Source organism: Echiichthys vipera (genome assembly GCF_963691815.1).
Source record: "Echiichthys vipera genome assembly, chromosome: 9".
Classification (NCBI taxonomy): domain Eukaryota; kingdom Metazoa; phylum Chordata; class Actinopteri; order Perciformes; family Trachinidae; genus Echiichthys; species Echiichthys vipera.
Window position 1 is genome coordinate 14,958,298 of NC_139834.1, and position 16,816 is coordinate 14,975,113.

General features: G+C 41.2%; 2 protein-coding genes across 6 annotated transcripts in view; both read right to left on the reverse strand.

Moving 5' to 3' along the window:
- Positions 1–5,776, reverse strand: part of ncoa6 (nuclear receptor coactivator 6) — a 13,563-nt gene extending 7,787 nt beyond the window's left edge. For 3 of the 4 annotated variants that reach the window (XM_083919848.1, XM_083919850.1, XM_083919851.1), the window contains exons 1-8: positions 5,708–5,776; positions 4,403–4,740; positions 3,850–4,005; positions 3,574–3,696; positions 3,113–3,241; positions 2,172–3,011; positions 1,911–2,042; positions 1–338 (exon numbers count right to left, since the gene is read on the reverse strand). The exon at positions 1–338 is cut by the window's left edge and continues 1,061 nt beyond it. In XM_083919848.1, coding sequence (XP_083775974.1) covers positions 1–338; positions 1,911–2,042; positions 2,172–3,011; positions 3,113–3,241; positions 3,574–3,696; positions 3,850–4,005; positions 4,403–4,700 — 2,016 coding nt within the window. In that variant the 5' untranslated portion in view covers positions 4,701–4,740; positions 5,708–5,776. The remainder of the gene's footprint in view (positions 339–1,910; positions 2,043–2,171; positions 3,012–3,112; positions 3,242–3,573; positions 3,697–3,849; positions 4,006–4,402; positions 4,741–5,707) is intronic. The other variant, XM_083919849.1, reaches the window with a different exon arrangement.
- A 990-nt stretch (positions 5,777–6,766) lies between these two features.
- ggt7 (gamma-glutamyltransferase 7) lies at positions 6,767–16,588 on the reverse strand. 2 transcript variants are annotated; one of them, XM_083920391.1, is made up of 16 exons: positions 16,426–16,588; positions 15,071–15,693; positions 14,369–14,595; positions 14,043–14,194; positions 13,821–13,938; positions 13,616–13,683; positions 12,600–12,673; positions 12,280–12,473; positions 11,469–11,556; positions 10,477–10,604; positions 10,286–10,374; positions 10,028–10,180; positions 9,820–9,931; positions 9,582–9,719; positions 9,367–9,466; positions 6,767–8,586 (listed from the first exon to the last, which is right to left on the reverse strand). In XM_083920391.1, exons 2-16 carry the CDS (start codon positions 15,288–15,290, stop codon positions 8,414–8,416), a joined length of 2,034 nt encoding a protein of 677 aa, XP_083776517.1. In that variant the 5' UTR covers positions 15,291–15,693; positions 16,426–16,588; the 3' UTR covers positions 6,767–8,413. The 2 variants fall into 2 exon arrangements, with proteins under 2 accessions (XP_083776517.1, XP_083776518.1); XM_083920392.1 differs by having other exon boundaries at positions 16,072–16,588.
- Between the last annotated feature and the right edge of the window lie 228 nt (positions 16,589–16,816).

The following is a 16,816-nucleotide window of genomic DNA, read 5'->3' on the forward strand; positions in this document are numbered from 1 at the left end:
CTGACCTTGCCCATGCATCACCCCCTGGCCTTGTTGAGGCATCATTTGCTTGGGTGGGGTCATCCCTCCTCTCTGCCCTTGACTGAGGGGCCTTGAGAGGACAGTCTGACCTCCACCCTGGCCTTGAACCTTCTGGCTGGGGGAGGAAGACACAGGCTGGGCCTGATGCTGGAGGCCCATCATCTGGGTCTGGAGGCCAGGCTGTTGCTGGCCCATATTAGGCCCAGCGGTTGTACCAGGGGGCAGACCTGCCATGCTACTTTGTACACCCATAAGATTGGGTTGGGCATGGGGTGGACCCTGCATTGAGTTTGGAGTTGACACTGATGGCGGAGCTCCTAATGTAAAACGGAGAAGGAAAAAAAATAAAATAAATTCAATGGGTTTCACAATGGCAAATAAGCTATTATGCCTTCTGCTAACTGCATGTAAAGACGTGGCATGTCAAATGAGGCTGTTGACACACTATAGCAGTCCATCAAATGTCAACAACAATTCTTTAATGATAACAATGGGAGGTGGAAAATGACAGTGTAATGTTTTTAATTTTATTTCATTGAAAAAGAACAAAAATGTACCATTACCACCAATTCTGAGATCTTGATGTGTTTGTGCTATTAATGTTCCGCTGACAGTGTACAAGTTTGATGCATTATTACAAGATACCGCATAAGTTACTAAACAGCATGAGTAATATTTTCAATATTATAGTGACATTCTAAATTACGACTACATAACTCAAAAAACATATGATCACTGTGAAGTTTGTTTATCTTAAGCTACTCGACCTTAACAAGTGAAGTGAAAGCATTACTAATCTAAAAAGAATTATAGATTTAGTTATGATAAAGGTTCCTGGTGTTGGTAGCTTATTTGGCCGGTAAACAGACAACCCATTGCAGCTGCATAATTTTAAATTTTCCGTTTTAGTCCAATAGCAGCATTAACAGTTTTCTGTTCATAGCAATTGTTATTTGCTGATCTTAAGGCCTACTTCAGGCCTACAACTATTTATTTTGCCATTACTATATCATATTAAAACATATACCTTAATTTTAAGAATCATATTTAATTGCTGTTTTCTGTGAAGAAAACATAAATCTTAAAATGTATTTAACTACTACGAGTTACTAGTAGTTAACCACATATACTGTAGGAGATGCAGTAGTGCATATTATTCAGGAGCAATGTCGTTGTTTCTCCAGCAGTTGTTTTCTAACCTGACTTCGTCTGATGGATTAATTCGCATGATTCTCATTTGCTCAGCATATCCATCTGGGAACTCTTGTTTGAAGATCTTTTGGGAAAGGGCAGAAAAACTGGTTGCTGATTGGATAAACGATCTGTCTATCACCAACATACAGGTCAAATCAAAACCAATCAGATCAACAAAGCGTATCGTGCTAACAGCGCCGAGGAAAAGCTCAGAAAGTACACAACATGTCGGTAAAGAATATTTGTTGTTTTATTATTATATTATAATATATTTGTCGGAAATTTAAGGACAAAAGGCAGAATTTCAGATGCCCGATTCATATACCAACAGAAGGATCCAAGAGAAAGAGGTGTTAGCGACAGCTTGCCCGATAGCTGCACTCATCTCACTCACGGAAGCCGCCATGTTGTTGGCACTGAACAGTCCCTTCTCATTTTGTCACACTTAAATCCGCCTAAAATCAACGCTGATTGGTTCAGTTGCTTGGCAAACAAATTATCTCCGCAAGTTACCAGACTGATCTGGAAGTAAAATACAAGGGAGCTTGCGAGATCAGGATCGTCTCACGAGGCTAGTTGTTTTCATCGGTAAAAAAAAGGCTTATTTTGTGTGTAAAGTATTTGGCCTCAGTACATGTTAATGTCACATGTAACATAGATCTGTTTGTGATAAGAGTAAACAAAATATCTTTTACCTGTGTGAGTCATCGCCTGGCTGCTCTGTAGCTGCTGACTGGTTCCTCCACCGGGGGTTCCAGGGGTGCTGGCACTCACCTGACCTTGGACAAAGTTTGGGTTTGGAAAGCCCATGGGACGCTTCTGCATGCCTGTAATTAATATTCATTGATTTTGTTACAGCAGATATCATAGTAATCTATCATAACATAATAGGACATACACAAGGGCCAAAAAGACATTTTTGGATGTGCATTTCTGTCTACCACAAGTTCACACACCTGGGTGAACTTGGGCCCCAGGCTGTCCATGCTGGGGCATTCCCATGAATCCTTGTTGCATGTTACCCTGTTGGCCGAGGGCTACTCTTCCTGGTGATCCAACGCCCTGGGGAAAGCCCTGGGGGGTTGTAGGTCTTTGAGCCATCATAGGAGGAGTCCCTGGTGAGCCCTGCTGAAAAGGAGATGAGGAGGAACCAGGGGACTTGGCAGTGAGGTTTCCCTGCGGTCCAGAAGTTGGTGGAAGGGGTGGAGGGGCTCTGGGCAGTCCTGGGACACCACCAGGCCCAGCCTGTGGGACTTTTGGCTGGGGGGTGACGAATTGGCCGACTCCTGTCTGCTGTTGTTGCTGTAACTGTCCCTGTCCCATGGCATTAAATACCTGCCCAGCCTGCTGGCTGCCAAATGGATAAGGGGGCGGAGGGTGGCTGGGAGTCTGAACCGTGGCTAGAGAGGGTGGACGTTGAACCATTTGGGCTTGGGGTGGGGGCTTTCTCCAGGTAGGGCCTCCTAGGGCGGCTGGTGGCTGGAGGACCCCAGAGGGCAACTGGTTCCAGCCAGGAGGCACAGCCATCTGGCCTGATGGGTTGAATGGAGGTCTAGGTCCAAGCTGGGAGAGCTGAGCTTGCTGCTGGGCCTGTTGCTGTTGTTGATGATGTTGTTGTTGTTGTTGTTGTAGCTGCTGCAGTGCAGCAGGATTGAGCTGTCTCCCGCCCTGCAGAGCCTGCATGTGATGGGCAGCCTGAGGAGGCATTGGGCCTGAGACATGGGGACCAGCCTGTTGGTGCTGAAGTTGCTGCTGCTGCTGAATGGACATAACAGGTATCATTGGATCCATAACATCTGTGGGAGAGGAGGATGCAGTTTTTCCATTATTGTACTGTCAAAGCTGTAAGATATTCAAAATGACAACATGTAACATTTAACGTACAAGAAATAAAGACCTGAACCTGTCTGTGAAGATGGTCTCGGAATGCGAGGATGCATCTGTCCACTGCTGCCTGGTACCATAGCCTGACCTGCCATGCCAGGCCCAGGAGGAACCATCGCCGGATTGGCCATCCTTACCCCTCCTTAGGGAAATAAATGCATATTAAATTAAATGAAACCTTTTTGTGGAAATAACTTACTAATATTTATCATGTAGGTAAAAACAGAATGAAACTACACAGACCATACGGATTAATAATCATCAATAATTGAATGGCTTTGAGACACTAAGTAAAACCAAATGTCTTTACGGCATTTTGTGTCATGTCTTTACTGATGTATGTGTGTTAGAAACAACAATCGATGTTTGCAACGCTTGCTTCTTCCAAAAGAACTTCTGTCTAATATGCAAGCACAGTTTCAGCCTAGTTGGTATATAGAGAGAGCATTTGCCATCAATTCAGTAAACCAGTACCTGGACCAGGCTGACCTGGAAAGCCAACATCCATTCTCATCTGGCCAGGGGCTCCAATTGGTCCATTCACTCTGACTTCTTGTCCTCTATTTGGTCCCATAGCCACATTGATAGCCCCTTCCCCTAAACAACAGTAGAGGTAACATGTATAATTATCAGGGGCTAGTCTGCTGCTGTATTGCTGTATGCTGTATTCAGTGCCACTGACAGGTGAAAAAACATTGTCTCTCGCATCTTGTTTTGAATTGACATTGTGTTTGAAGGCTGTGCTGTTACCTTCTATCTGCACAGAAAGAATCCCCAGGTCTCTGAGCTGCTGCTGGTTATTCTGGGCCAACAGTCTGAGTCGCTCAGCAGCATCCCGAGGAATGTTGAAGGTAACGCGCACACTGTTCCATGGCTCCACATGCTGTGGCTGTAGCCTGTCATAGCCTAAAAAGGGAATGAATGGATACAAGTCGCAACTACAGTTTATACAAGACGGAAAAAATATACAATAGCACACAGAAGATATGTTTCAAATGCACATTTGTAGTGCTTGAAAAACTTGAGAACCAACAGAGATCTTCAGTATCAAAGTGAAAACAAATCTCTGTGAATGCATCTAAATTAGGTTTAAAAATGAAACACAAAATAACCCATAGACGTATTCACCCTATTATCTATAATATGCCTACATATTCACACTTTGTCATTAGGGTGTCATCTTTCATTGATGTGTGAAAACAACTAATTACATCCAAGATAAAAAAAATTTTTCTTAAACACTGAACTGGGTAGAGGGGTTGAAATCCTTTAACATATTCCAAGTAGACATCATTAAACTAACCCATATCAAGCATGTCTGGTATCCCACTGAGGATAGTGTTAAGTTTTTGGGTGAAGTCCTCATCCTCCATATTCCCTTGAAAAGCAACAAACACTGTAAAATCTTCTCCCTCCTCGCAATTTTCTTCCATGCCGTCTTGGTCGTTGACTTTCTCCTCTTCTGTTAATGTGCCTCCATGGCAACTGTCAGAATCCTCCCCTGCATCCTCCCCAACACCAGAGTCCCTGTCCGAATCATTATCAGGTTCCAGGTGCTCTGTCCTATGGGACAGCGGAGGTGGGGTACGTCGATGTGCCATCCTCCTCTCTTAATAGGAGTGGCGTTTGAACCCTTTTATGCTGAAATTGCACACGACAGAGACATAGATCAGCAGTCTATCTCAACCACCAATGTAAGAGACAAGAGGCAACAGAGATCGAATTATTATTACATTTCATTTAGCTGACGCTTTTATCCAAAGCGACCTCCAATAAGTGCATTTGACCATTAGGGTACAAACCCAGAAAAGCTAGAATTAAGTACCGGCATTAGCTTGAAATAAGCCAAACTACAGAGAGCTACATATAAGTGAAGGATGTAAATGATGACACATGAGATGACACAGTGAAGTGGACACAGTCATTATTGGGACTAGTGGGAAAGCCTTATACATTAGATCAAGTTTGTTTATAAGTAGTACACTGAAAGCTTCAGGTGAGGCATGGTGAAATACAATAAAAAAATATATTATTTATTCTTGTAAATCCACGTCAAGTAAATAGATGACGTTAACACACCTCTACGTTAGTGACATCACAGTAGACATGTCAAAAGATTACAAAAGGTGGTTGAGATATCCAAACTGCTGTGTGATTTACATCAATGTTACACAACGCTACATTGTATGAATCCACCTCCATTACCGGTGAGCAGCAGCTTGGTTAACATGATCGGCCCAGCAGTAGCTTTAGGGCCTTAGCGCAAACGTAAGCCAGATCAATCAAAATCGGCAGGGGGGACACGAATATCCCTTTTATCCCGTGTCACTGTACATTTCCATACCGATATGAACAACAGGCACGATTAAAATAAAATGTTTGTAGCAGTCATCACACTATGAAGGGGGATAAAAATGAATGTCAAGGCGGTTCCTGTCGGCTTCTCCGAAAGCTCCAGTTAGCAAACGTTAGCTCAGTTAGCGGTGTAGCGCTGCAGCTAATTCATCGTGAATGCATTGAAACAGTTTATTATATTCCCAGTTATTGTGCTTTATCTTGCTATGTATCGTCAACAGTACATTTCGCAAGAGAAAAGCAAACGCCTTACCGCATATATTCATCTGAATATGAGTTCGACCAGTCGACATCTACTAGCCTGATTAGCTAACAAAACATGAACCACAAGTAAAGTCAGAAAACGACGTCAAGCTAGCGGAAATTAAAAAAGACTGTTTCCTGTATTGCTTGCCAAAATAAAACCGAAATTAAGGAAGAAGAAACGTCAACAAAATACTGAAGTAAAAAAAATCAAGAATTAATATGAAGTAGTTGACGACGCCTTTGTAAAATCAAAGCATGTTTAATATTTTATTTATATTCAAAAAAAATATTTTGATCATAAGCATTTTTATGTAAGCCTAAAGACTTGTTTTCAGTTTTCCGAAATTAATTCAAAGTCTAATGCCCCCCTGTCTTTAAGGCTAAGGCCCCCTTAGCTGAAAAAGAGACAGAGCATGCACCCCAGACTACACAACGTAGCCTATAAACATACATTTTTATTATGCATACAATACTAAGATATTAAATTATTATTATTGATATATTCATAAACATCATGTTTTTATGTTTTAGGCCTACACGTGGAAGGCACAGTGAATACAAAAAACATAACCTTGTAGCGGCAATCCGTACCTAAATATTTGATCTTTTGCTAATAATAAGTTGGATTCATATCAATGCATATTTTGATATTTGGAATTTCATTATTTTTTTCAAAAAGTGAGCAAATAATATTTTGGCGGATCCCCTGGAGCCACTCTGAGAACCACTGAGTGGTCCTTGACCCCCCTGTTGAATATCTCTGATCTATTGTTGTATATGGTACACACAGTACACACTTTAAACTTTGAGTTTAATTATTGCAACGCCTCTATATAATTGTATGCTGCAGCATCTTGACTGGGGTACACATTCTTCAGACACTGGCGTTTATTAATAACAGGTAGTAAATAGGCTATGTCAAATTTGTGAAACACAACAGCTCAAGTGTCTAGAGAGAGTAAGTTACTCTATAGTAGGTCAGATGCACCAAATGTACATGTATGGAGGAAAAAAGAGCTAATATTTTTGCCCCGGTAGAATATGTGCAAATATTTTATTTCTCAGGTTTTGACGGTGCTGATTTTTATTAAAATCAGATACAAATGTACGTGAAATCAAACATCAGGTGTTGTGCCTTGAGGCATGGTACTCTACAGTACAGGAAACAAGCATCAACAGTCATATTGCACTAGTGCCCAACGACAGAGACAATAAGGTGAAGGGCTCATTTGATCAGTCAGCATGGACCATCCTGGAATTAAATTGAACCACTTTTAGGATACAATGCTTTACAAAAGCTGTTGGTTCTTACCTTCTAATACAACCTAAAATAATTACACAAGTACACAAAAAAATAAAACAGCCTTTTCTAAATTAGCTGAGTGAAAGGCGTTGTGTTAAAACATTAGAAATAATGTATACAGCCCAACAAATGTTCATATAAAAATAGACAGATTACATTCAATCCATCTCTAAAGAATCACATTATCCGATTCTAGAAACAGGTATCCCTGCTCTAAATTTAAAAACAAATGTAAACAACAAGCTTAAAGGAGAACAAAATCATGCAACAACAAGAATTTTTTAAATTATATATTTATATACACATATTCTATCATTAGCAATATTTAACCTGAAAAACAGAAACAAACCATCTCCTTTAAGGAAATCAATGGAAAAGTCTGTGCTGATAATGTGTTAGGCTGAACATAGTCATTGATTATTTGCAACAGTTAAAACCCCAGCATGTGTACCAAACAACATCTAATCACAGTTACACACCATCTAAGGAGCAGGATGGTGAATGGTTTAGCCTGTGTTCAGTTTAAGATAGTCTAGTTTAGGTGTGACAATGCAAGGTTTAATTACTGGTTGGATTATTGTTAACGCCACCATTCCATGTGGTTCTATATCCATGTGGTCCTATGTGTTATGCAGTGGAAGAATAGAAAAGCAGAAAGCTAGGTCGAATGCACTAAGGGCCATGCGAGTGTTGTAAATGTTGTGGCATCATTTTTATGTCGACCCATTCCTGCAAAGAATCAATTTGTTCATCATTAATTTCCCTCAGAGTTCCTGGACCTATTTTCAGAGTGCAACACTCTTGAATGTCCTGCTCAGTACCTCACATGTTAACAACTAGCTATCACTCAACATTGTCGAAATGGCTTCAAAGGCCACTGCACTTTTCTATTTTCTTATGTCCACTGAGTAAATCCACTCTAAACCTCATGGGTGTATTGCTTTCTTTAGGTGGACCTGGAGTGCATCGGATCTAAATTCATGAAAACGCCCTGCTCTACGTAATACAGGTTGCAGACTTTGACTGAAGCTATAAAGTTATGGGCATACTGCACATTTTCAACACTATCTACACTGACCGTTACTTGAGGCTGTGAGAGTGGGCATACCTACATCAGTATGGGAGATGGTGATCCTTTGTAGTTTTCTGTGTTTCAGCTAAAAAAAATCTATTAGATCATATCAGACTCCTACAAGGTCACCTCAGACACAGCTGCATGTCTTCTGTTGACTGTCTTTTTCCTTCATGCCTATACCCATAACATTTCCTTCAACAACCATACTTTGCCACCATCTTATGTTTAGTGTATTTGGTGTTGAGCAAACGCCTTACTCCCTCACTGACCTTCAATCATACAATGTTACTCTTACCCCTTCTTAAATATAAGTTATTATGGGAAAAGAGGGTGCACTAGGGCATGTTGGACATAGTGAGGGCAGAGGCATCAGCACTACGGGGGTCTTTCACCCCGATGATGAGGTCATTGGTTCTCCGGGTTCCCTCCACCAATGAGAGAACATCTCTCCTCTCCACCTTGTGACCTTTGGCCTGCAGCAGCTCCACATCTTCTTCTAGAAACTCAGCTGTAGGAGAGAAAGAGGAGGATGATCTGAGATAGGGGTAAGTATGACCATTTATTTCAATAATGTCGCATTTACCCCCTATACTCAAATGTAATGTTTATCTGGTTAAGAAAAACAACACAGAGTGAGTTCTCACAGCAGGTGTAGAAATCACGAAGTGTTCAGACTGTACGTCTATGAGGATTTCCAGTCATGCAAGTCACGTTTAAAACCAAGCACCCATCCAGTGGCCTTTCACCAAGTGCCATGATAAGATTATATCAAGATCTTAGCCAGATAACAAAACAGCCTGATATGTACTCTGTACTATGATAATGTACCAGAAATTAATATAGCTCATCCATGGACTGATATGTAGCAATATGGAGTTCACAGTATTTTAAAAAAATCTCACCATGATTTTTGATATCTCCCACTTAAAATGCATTAGATTATTCTTTCCACAGCACAGGAAGTCAAAAACTGTTCCATGGTAACCCTACACCTGCCACCTTTGATTTTGATAACAATAAAGGTAGTTGCTTCCTTCCCAGCTTCTCCTTTACTTTGCATAGTGTCCACACATATGTGATCTGATGACAGTGTAAATACTGGTACACAGGCTACAATTGGATTGTTCTCTATCTAGATGGCCTATCCTGTTGCATATTGCATGTTAACGGTTATTGGAAATTAGGTCAAAAATCCAATCTGCCTGAAACACTGCAATCATAGCTTTTGAAGGGACTCTGGCATATTTGGGCTACATTTTACAATTGATGGATAAGCAGGTAAACTCACAGTCCACCAGGAGGGTATTGGGCTGCAGCTGGGGGTGGAGTCTTCCATATGCTAAGCTGTCACTCATGTTTTTACGCGAAGACAGAACATTTATCAGCACCTGTGACAGATTGGAAAACAGAATAATATAGTTATAAAGAAAAGTATCTTTCCACACTGATACAAATGTAACAATCAATCATGAATTTAATTAATTCTTCCAGTAATGAAATAACCTGTGTAATGCCACTGAGCGCTTCCTCTCCATTGGAAGATCCAACGGCTACATAAGTGCCACATAACCCCACGGCAGGCCTCACTGCAGTGGGCATCAGGAAGGACATGGGCCTTTTGCCAGGCTGGAGGCTGTTATGCTACAGCGAAAGAAGACAAAAACCATGAGGACGGAGAGCAGCTACAAAAAAAACAATACATACAGAAATCACTAAAACAAATGAGAGACTGCCTATTTACCGGGTTAGGTGAGCCCTGTGTTTTGTTAGGCCAGGAGAAGTCCAGGATCTGGCTGTTCAAGAGGATTCCTGCAGGAGTCACTATCCTGCTGCCAAATGGTTTGTTCAGAGAGCTACAACAGCCACAAGTAAAAAGACAACTCTTCAGCTTAAGTTTTGCACTGGGATTTGTTTAAACAAAGTGCAATCACAATGAAAGCATGACATACCTCATGACTGACACAATGTGGTCGTCTGGGCCCATGACCATGACTTGGGCAGGCGCTGCACCCTTCTCCAAGGTAAATGATGGAGTGTAATGGCTGACAGGGAAGGCCTGAGAATCGTTAATCATCTGGCGGAGTAGGGAAGCCTGGGATTTACTTGGAGGTGGGAACAACAGGGGCAGGGCTCAATGAAAATTACTTTTTGAATAAGGATGGATATATATACACAAGTATGTTTAACGCCAATATGGGGATCTCTACCTTAGCATCTTGGCAACAATCTCTGGGACAGAAGTGTCATACATGGGGTCTCCCAGCTCACTAGCAAAGGCAAGAGCAATCTTTACAGCCTGGGAGAATAATGCAAAATTAACACTTAAATCACAAAACAAAAAGTATTGCACTTTGTTCGCTGTCTATGCTGTATAGCAGTGAAGCAGTTTGTATACTACCTCTGCAATCCAGTGATAAGTGCTGTTCCTGGGCACCTGACTTGTAATGTTGTAGCCTTCCAGGATGTTGAGAGCAGTGATCAAGGCAACACCTGCATGTGGGGCCGGGGCCGCCATCACATGGTGTCCTTCAGAAACACCAACAAATCACAAGATTTAAATTATTATCGTTTCTATTGTGAAATATAATATTTTCAGTGGCAAAATAAAATAGAAACAAAAAAAAAGAAAACTAATAAGGATGAAACTGACAGTAATATACTGCAATATACTGTATAGCTGATGGGACTAATTAAATAATGTGAGGAATAAGGAAAATGACTTATATAGCCAAAACAGGACGGGTGTCATGTCTGTAATATTTGCATTCCTGGGTCAACAGAACCAAATGTGTGTAAAAAAAAATAAAAAAAACGTTTTCAGTCAATCAGCTGTGTGTCCCCACCCGCAATTAAAGGTTGCTATGGTAACGGCTGAGTAACTCCTGGGTCAGATAGTTCATCTAATCATTCATCTTCATCTAAGATGAGAGCCCCCTCTCAATCTAAGACCGTGATTCATATTGCCTAAATCTTTATATGTTAGGAGAGATGGGACTCTGTGGAACATGTTGCTGTAAAATATGCATTCTTGGAGTCAACAATGTGGTAAATAGAGAGATAAAAAAGTCTCTTTTTGATGAGGCAATTGGATGGTATACCTGTCATAGCACAAAATGTGTAAGTTTATGTATTTAGATACTTTTACTATTTTTTATTAAAAAATGATGTATTAAGAGTGAGAACTGTATTGTGGGATTAAGAGTAAATTAGTTAGTTAGTTAGAAGAGTGTAACAACTTAATCCCACTCTGAACATTCAGTCTAAACCAGTTCCTGATAAAACCATAAATAGCTTTTTACCACTGATTCAGGTTGAGTAATTTTTTTGTAAATATATGATTTCTCCCTCGAACAAGTCTGATTTACAATAAATAGCACAACAAATATTTACCTTGATAGTTGATCTCTGCTGGTTGCTGTAAGACTGTGCTGTAGTTTCCAAAGTCAGCCTCTGTGAGCACTCCACCTCTTGCTTGCACCTATTAAAATGCATAGTGCCCAGTAACATTATCATTCCATTTAATTCATTATATATTAACATATCATTATTTATATAATATATAGAATATATTCTGTACTGATATCTGGAATCCATATTTTGTAATCACAAATAACTGTCACAAAGACAATCCAGCCATAACATCTGAAATATGGCTGGATCATTGAAATTATAATCACGAGGAGTGGCCTCAAGCTCACTGGGCAGAGCGCGCATCCCCTATAGGCTCAATCCTCAGTCCCTGTCACTCTTCAGCTTCTCTAATAAAAAATTAATAAAAGCCCTAAAGACTAATCTTTAATTAAAAAAATCTAATAAATTTAGGACAATATACTATATATCTACTTGGTGCAATGCAAAGATCTAATGATTAAATAAACGGATTATTTTGTGTTAAGCTGCATGTTAACTACAACTAAAACTACTTTGAAAATAATACTCCAGTTTTGGGAGATTGTGTGTAAATAATGAACACCATCTTTAAATATTTCCTTTAAACAACACAATTATGAGTGATAGTTAACTGACATCTTTATTTTTGTCACATTGCGACTACTGAATTATTACCTTACCCCAGCCAATTCGTAAAAAGTTAAGGTTAAAGTTCATCCGGGGGTAAAAATGACTCTGCGTGGATCTATGCAGTATTTATGACTTGTTATATAATCACAGTTGGAGACAGGGAGAAAACATCCTTCCTTACTGCTGCTGCCATTTCCTGCGTCAGGTTTCCACTGTAGAACTCCGTTATCCCCTTATCTGCAACAGCATCCAAGATGGCTGCTAAATCCAGACGTCTAGCGAACAGCCCAGGGATGGGAGCCTGACCGTTGGGGAGGAACAAATCTCGAAATGCATCTGACGAGTTTTGGTCCTTAACTTTAGCCAGAGCTTCAGCTAGGGAGAGAGAGAGAGCAGCAGATGAGATCGCACCTAGCGTTTATATCACTTCACCTCGAGAACAACACTGAGGCTAGACAATAATGCTGCTGTCTTTTACATTACACATTACACTGTACCTACCTAGGTCATGAGTAACATTAAACCCATTTCTGGCCACTTCTGCTGCCATGGTAACCACATCCTTCCATGGCATTCTGGGGAATTCAAAAGTCATGAATGATTGGCTTAGTTTAGAAATGTTTAAAACTCATAAAAACACTCCTAATTTTCAATGTGATTTTTGTTCCAAAATAATAATCCACAATATTTTAGCGTAAAACTTTATAGAGCAACTTAGTTAGCTCTGTAACATCATCCTTTTACCAGCAGAGGTATCAAGATCATGATAATTACACAGCATCAAAGTAATTGCAGCTCAGCGCTCTGGCTAAAAAAAAAAAGGGAAAAAAAAGCAGTGTCTTTTCTTGAAACACAGCTGCTGATTCTCTCACTGTGAAATCTCACTCCTTTAGCTCCCAGAGCTGACGTTAATATACACTTTTGCTATTCTTGTCTTAAAATATTTAGCCAAATAAATAAGGAAACCATAGCTCAGGTCCTATTTATAAGTGGCTTTAGAAACACAGGAGCGCCACAAAGTAAAAAAAAAAAAAAAACAATATCAAAGAAGGAATGTAGAAAATCCAGAAACCAGCATGAGGACTATGACTACATTGCAAGGCATGCGTGTAGCCACTGTCCTTTCTAGCAATGAGCTACTCGGCTGGGTGTTGGAGAAGACTTTGATTTTGACACACTTTAATGAACAGATGTCCAGACAGAAGTCACTGTTGACGGTCACAAAACCTGTGGGGCGACGTGAAGGCCGGCCTGGCTTTCTGGTGTGGTTGCCATACAAGCATGCGAGCGGTAAAAACATGCAATCTCCCTGTCTCCCATGCATGATAAGATGGTCTGTTGTACCTGTGCCACCTATAGATTTCACCTGCCACACTTATCTGCACTGCCACCCATACCAGATTTGATATAGGCTACAAATATAAACAAATAAACAGACATAATGGCTCCTACAATGGGGGAAGACTGAACAATTTAAAGTTAGTTAGTTAGTTAGTTTTACATAAAAATGACCGTACCTGCCATAGAGATTATGTGCCTGATGCATCCCACTGAGCATGCCTGGTACTCCCACCAGCAGGCCGGTCTGTAATGTGACAGCAAGATCAGGATGCACACATTAACCCCAGTACTAAACAACAACAACAATAATGACACTGTCTTTTTTGTTCTCATACTCAACATCTCAGTTAGAAAAAGGGCACACCAGGAAAAGTGCCTTACATTTAGATCAAGATTCGTCTGCAGCATCTCCTCTTGGATGGCAGATGGTGCCATCTCTCTGAAGTCAATGACCTTCGTCTCGTTATTACGGATGTCATGCACCAACATAACTCCACCGCTGAACATCAACAGAGTACAAAGCATTCAAAGGCTTCATATTCAACCAAGTCTAAGAACCTCAGTGGTAGTCCTGTTCAGAAGAGATGAATATGTTTCACTCACCCTCCAATACCAGAAGTGTGAGGGTGGACAATACCCAAACAGAGGGCAGCGGTGATGGCAGCGTCGACACTGGACCCCTGTTTCGCCAGAACGTCAAAGCCAAGAGATGTACACTGGGCCACATCTGTCACCACTGCCCCTTGGTTAAAGATCTGTCAACAAAGCAGAAAGGTAGAGATTGTCAATATGCCTTTTAACTGAGTTGGGCTTGTGTGGGAGGAAACTGAGAGGATCATGTAGAATTACTCATAATCCTGTAATCACCTGTAGTTATTTGAGAAAAGCAACACTGTTGCAACAATTACAACTGCAGGTAAGAAAATTACCTGTGGGTCTCCAAAGTAGATCTGCATAATCAGAGCTACAGTGACTCCTGTGGCGAAGGTGAGACAAGCTGTGATAATAACTGTCAGTCCATCTCGCTGACAGGCACAGTCTTCGGTAAAGGGGTCTCTGGTGGTCTCCCGCAGGGATGCAATATCATGGCTAGCAAGGTCCGAAGCTGAGGAGGGGAGACGCTGCAGGCGAGCCGACTTCAGAAACAGATCCGGGTCTGGAACATTAAACACAAACAAACAAGGCTTAGATTGAACTGAAAAGAGCTATATGTTCTGTTCTCTCACACCAACTACAACTACATACAGAAAATGTATCATCTTAAAGTAGGCACTTCTCATTTTCTGGAATATGTATGCATCTTTGTAGTTAAGATGCACAAAAATGTATGTGAGAGGATTTGCTGTCGTCATATAAAGATGTATATTGAGATTTGAGGATCGGGCTCTGGAGACACTTTTCACTATTTTTTATTTTTATTTTAGAATGAACTGACTATTACCAGTAGTTGCAGCCCTAGTTCAAATCCAACCTTTATAAATGATTTGTAATATGAGTAGTGCAAACAACTCCTGAAGATTTGACTGGAAAACAATAGCCTACTGCTTCATGAATCCACACCCAGAAACAAACACACTCAACAAGAGTGTTTCTGGAGGATAGATGCAGCAATTGTTTCTGACATGGCTCACCTGTATCTTGCTCACTCAGGACATTGTCATCATCTTTGCGCGATTTGAGGGTGTTTTCTCCAGACAGCGTGTCGTCCTCTGGCAGCCTGGGGAAGCTGGTGATGCTCATGTAGTCCACCGGAGAGTAGGCACTACCCAGGGTTGTCTCTGAATTGACATCTTTATCCGCTGTACATCCACTTGGGTACCCTGCCACAATTTCTGGAGCAGGGCTGTGCATGTTGATCCTGCTAGTTATCTTTATCTTAGGAGGTGAGGGAGATTAGGGCGGGATATCCATATCTCCAGTCACATCCGTACATTTATGGGATGATCAGTCACACACACCTGCTACTGTCATCCAGATGATACCCCTGCCTGTATGGACCCCTAGCGTTGCTATGGTGCTCAGGAATCTACTTGATGGGATATTTAATATCCCACTAACTATATCACAGTCTCCTACAGGGATCTGTAGTTTTCTTGTATGATATGACCACCCTTGATTTAAGATACAATTCCCTCGGAGAATTATAAAGTATATCTTAAATTTCTACTCTCTTATTTTTGATAGGCCAAGACACGGCTGTGTATCGTTAGCTCCGATGATGATGCACTTTTCAAGTCATGTAGGCTGCTGCAACCTGCAGAAGACAACACACCACATAGGCCACGTCCTTACAATACAGAAGCATTCGTCTAGTGATTTAAGATTGAGCCCTGCTCGCGTTTAACCTGCCATTACACCAGTAAGTAAACATAGCCTAATGCAAATATTTGACATGAGATAATGTCTGCCTGCGTCTGTCTATTGCGCAGAAAAGCCGCAGACTTCATTAACACAACAGCATTACTATCGTTTTGAAACACAATCACAGAGCCGACTGTAAGCGTGATCAGTTACGCGTAGGCTACTGTGTGGTCACCGCTGTCACTAGCGAACACATCTTTCTGTTTGTTTCTGCTACAATTTCTGCTAGAAATAGCTACAAAGAGCTTAAAGCGACGCCAATGTTGCTTACCGGTGTCGGAAAACACGTGTAGTCAAATCCAAATCATCAGTGACGGTGTTAATTTGGAGATTTCTATCATGGCAGGTGAGATGAGAGGAGTTAACCCGCCGTCACCAAGACTACAAGAGCTCCTGAGCTGAATCACGACACCATACGGAGAGGGACGCTCGCTTCGTGTTACAGCTCAGGGAAAAAACCGGTAAGGAGTGTCAAGGAAATAGACCGCGAGAATTTTAGCACGTATTATCACTGTAGAATCTAGACCAAGAGCAAGCTGGATTAAAAAAAAAGTATAACTCAAAAGGAATTATTCAGAAATGGCACACTGTGGCTAATGCTGCGTTGTACCAATAGGAGACTTACTTCACAGTAGATTAAGGCGCCAGGGCCATAAAGAGCCACTACAGCAGCTGATGATAAATCCCCTCTCCAGCAAAGGTGCTTCAAGCCATTTCCCATCCAGTAATATCACAGTGATTAAATGGTAAAACTTCCCCAGGAGACAGACCATTCAAACAGCTGCGGAGTCGTGTTACTGGTGAAGCGGATAGACAGGTCAAAGCAGGTTGGAATACCTGCTGCTCCAATTAGGCTACAGACTTTTCTGTCCCTCCCCTAAAGCCTTCCTCCTTTCTTGTTTCTCCACTTTTCAGCAGCAGAAGACACTTAACAGTCTCATTCGACAATGTACAGTACGCACTTGATTCCTCAACAGGGAACTGTTCTACTTGCTTCAGTCCACGGAAAGTCCAGA

What these genes read in the sequence shown, in the direction of transcription:
- ggt7 (XM_083920391.1), bottom strand. Translation starts at nt 15,290, where the DNA reads ATGCACAGCCCTGCTCCAGAAATTGTGGCAGGGTACCCAAGTGGATGT. An exon ending in TAATGTTACTCATGACCTAG is followed by an intron (nt 12,474 to 12,599) that starts GTAGGTACAGTG and finishes CTCTCTCCCTAG; the next exon opens with CTGAAGCTCTGGCTAAAGTT. An exon ending in AGCAGAGATCAACTATCAAG is followed by an intron (nt 10,605 to 11,468) that starts GTAAATATTTGT and finishes GTGTTTCTGAAG; the next exon opens with GACACCATGTGATGGCGGCC.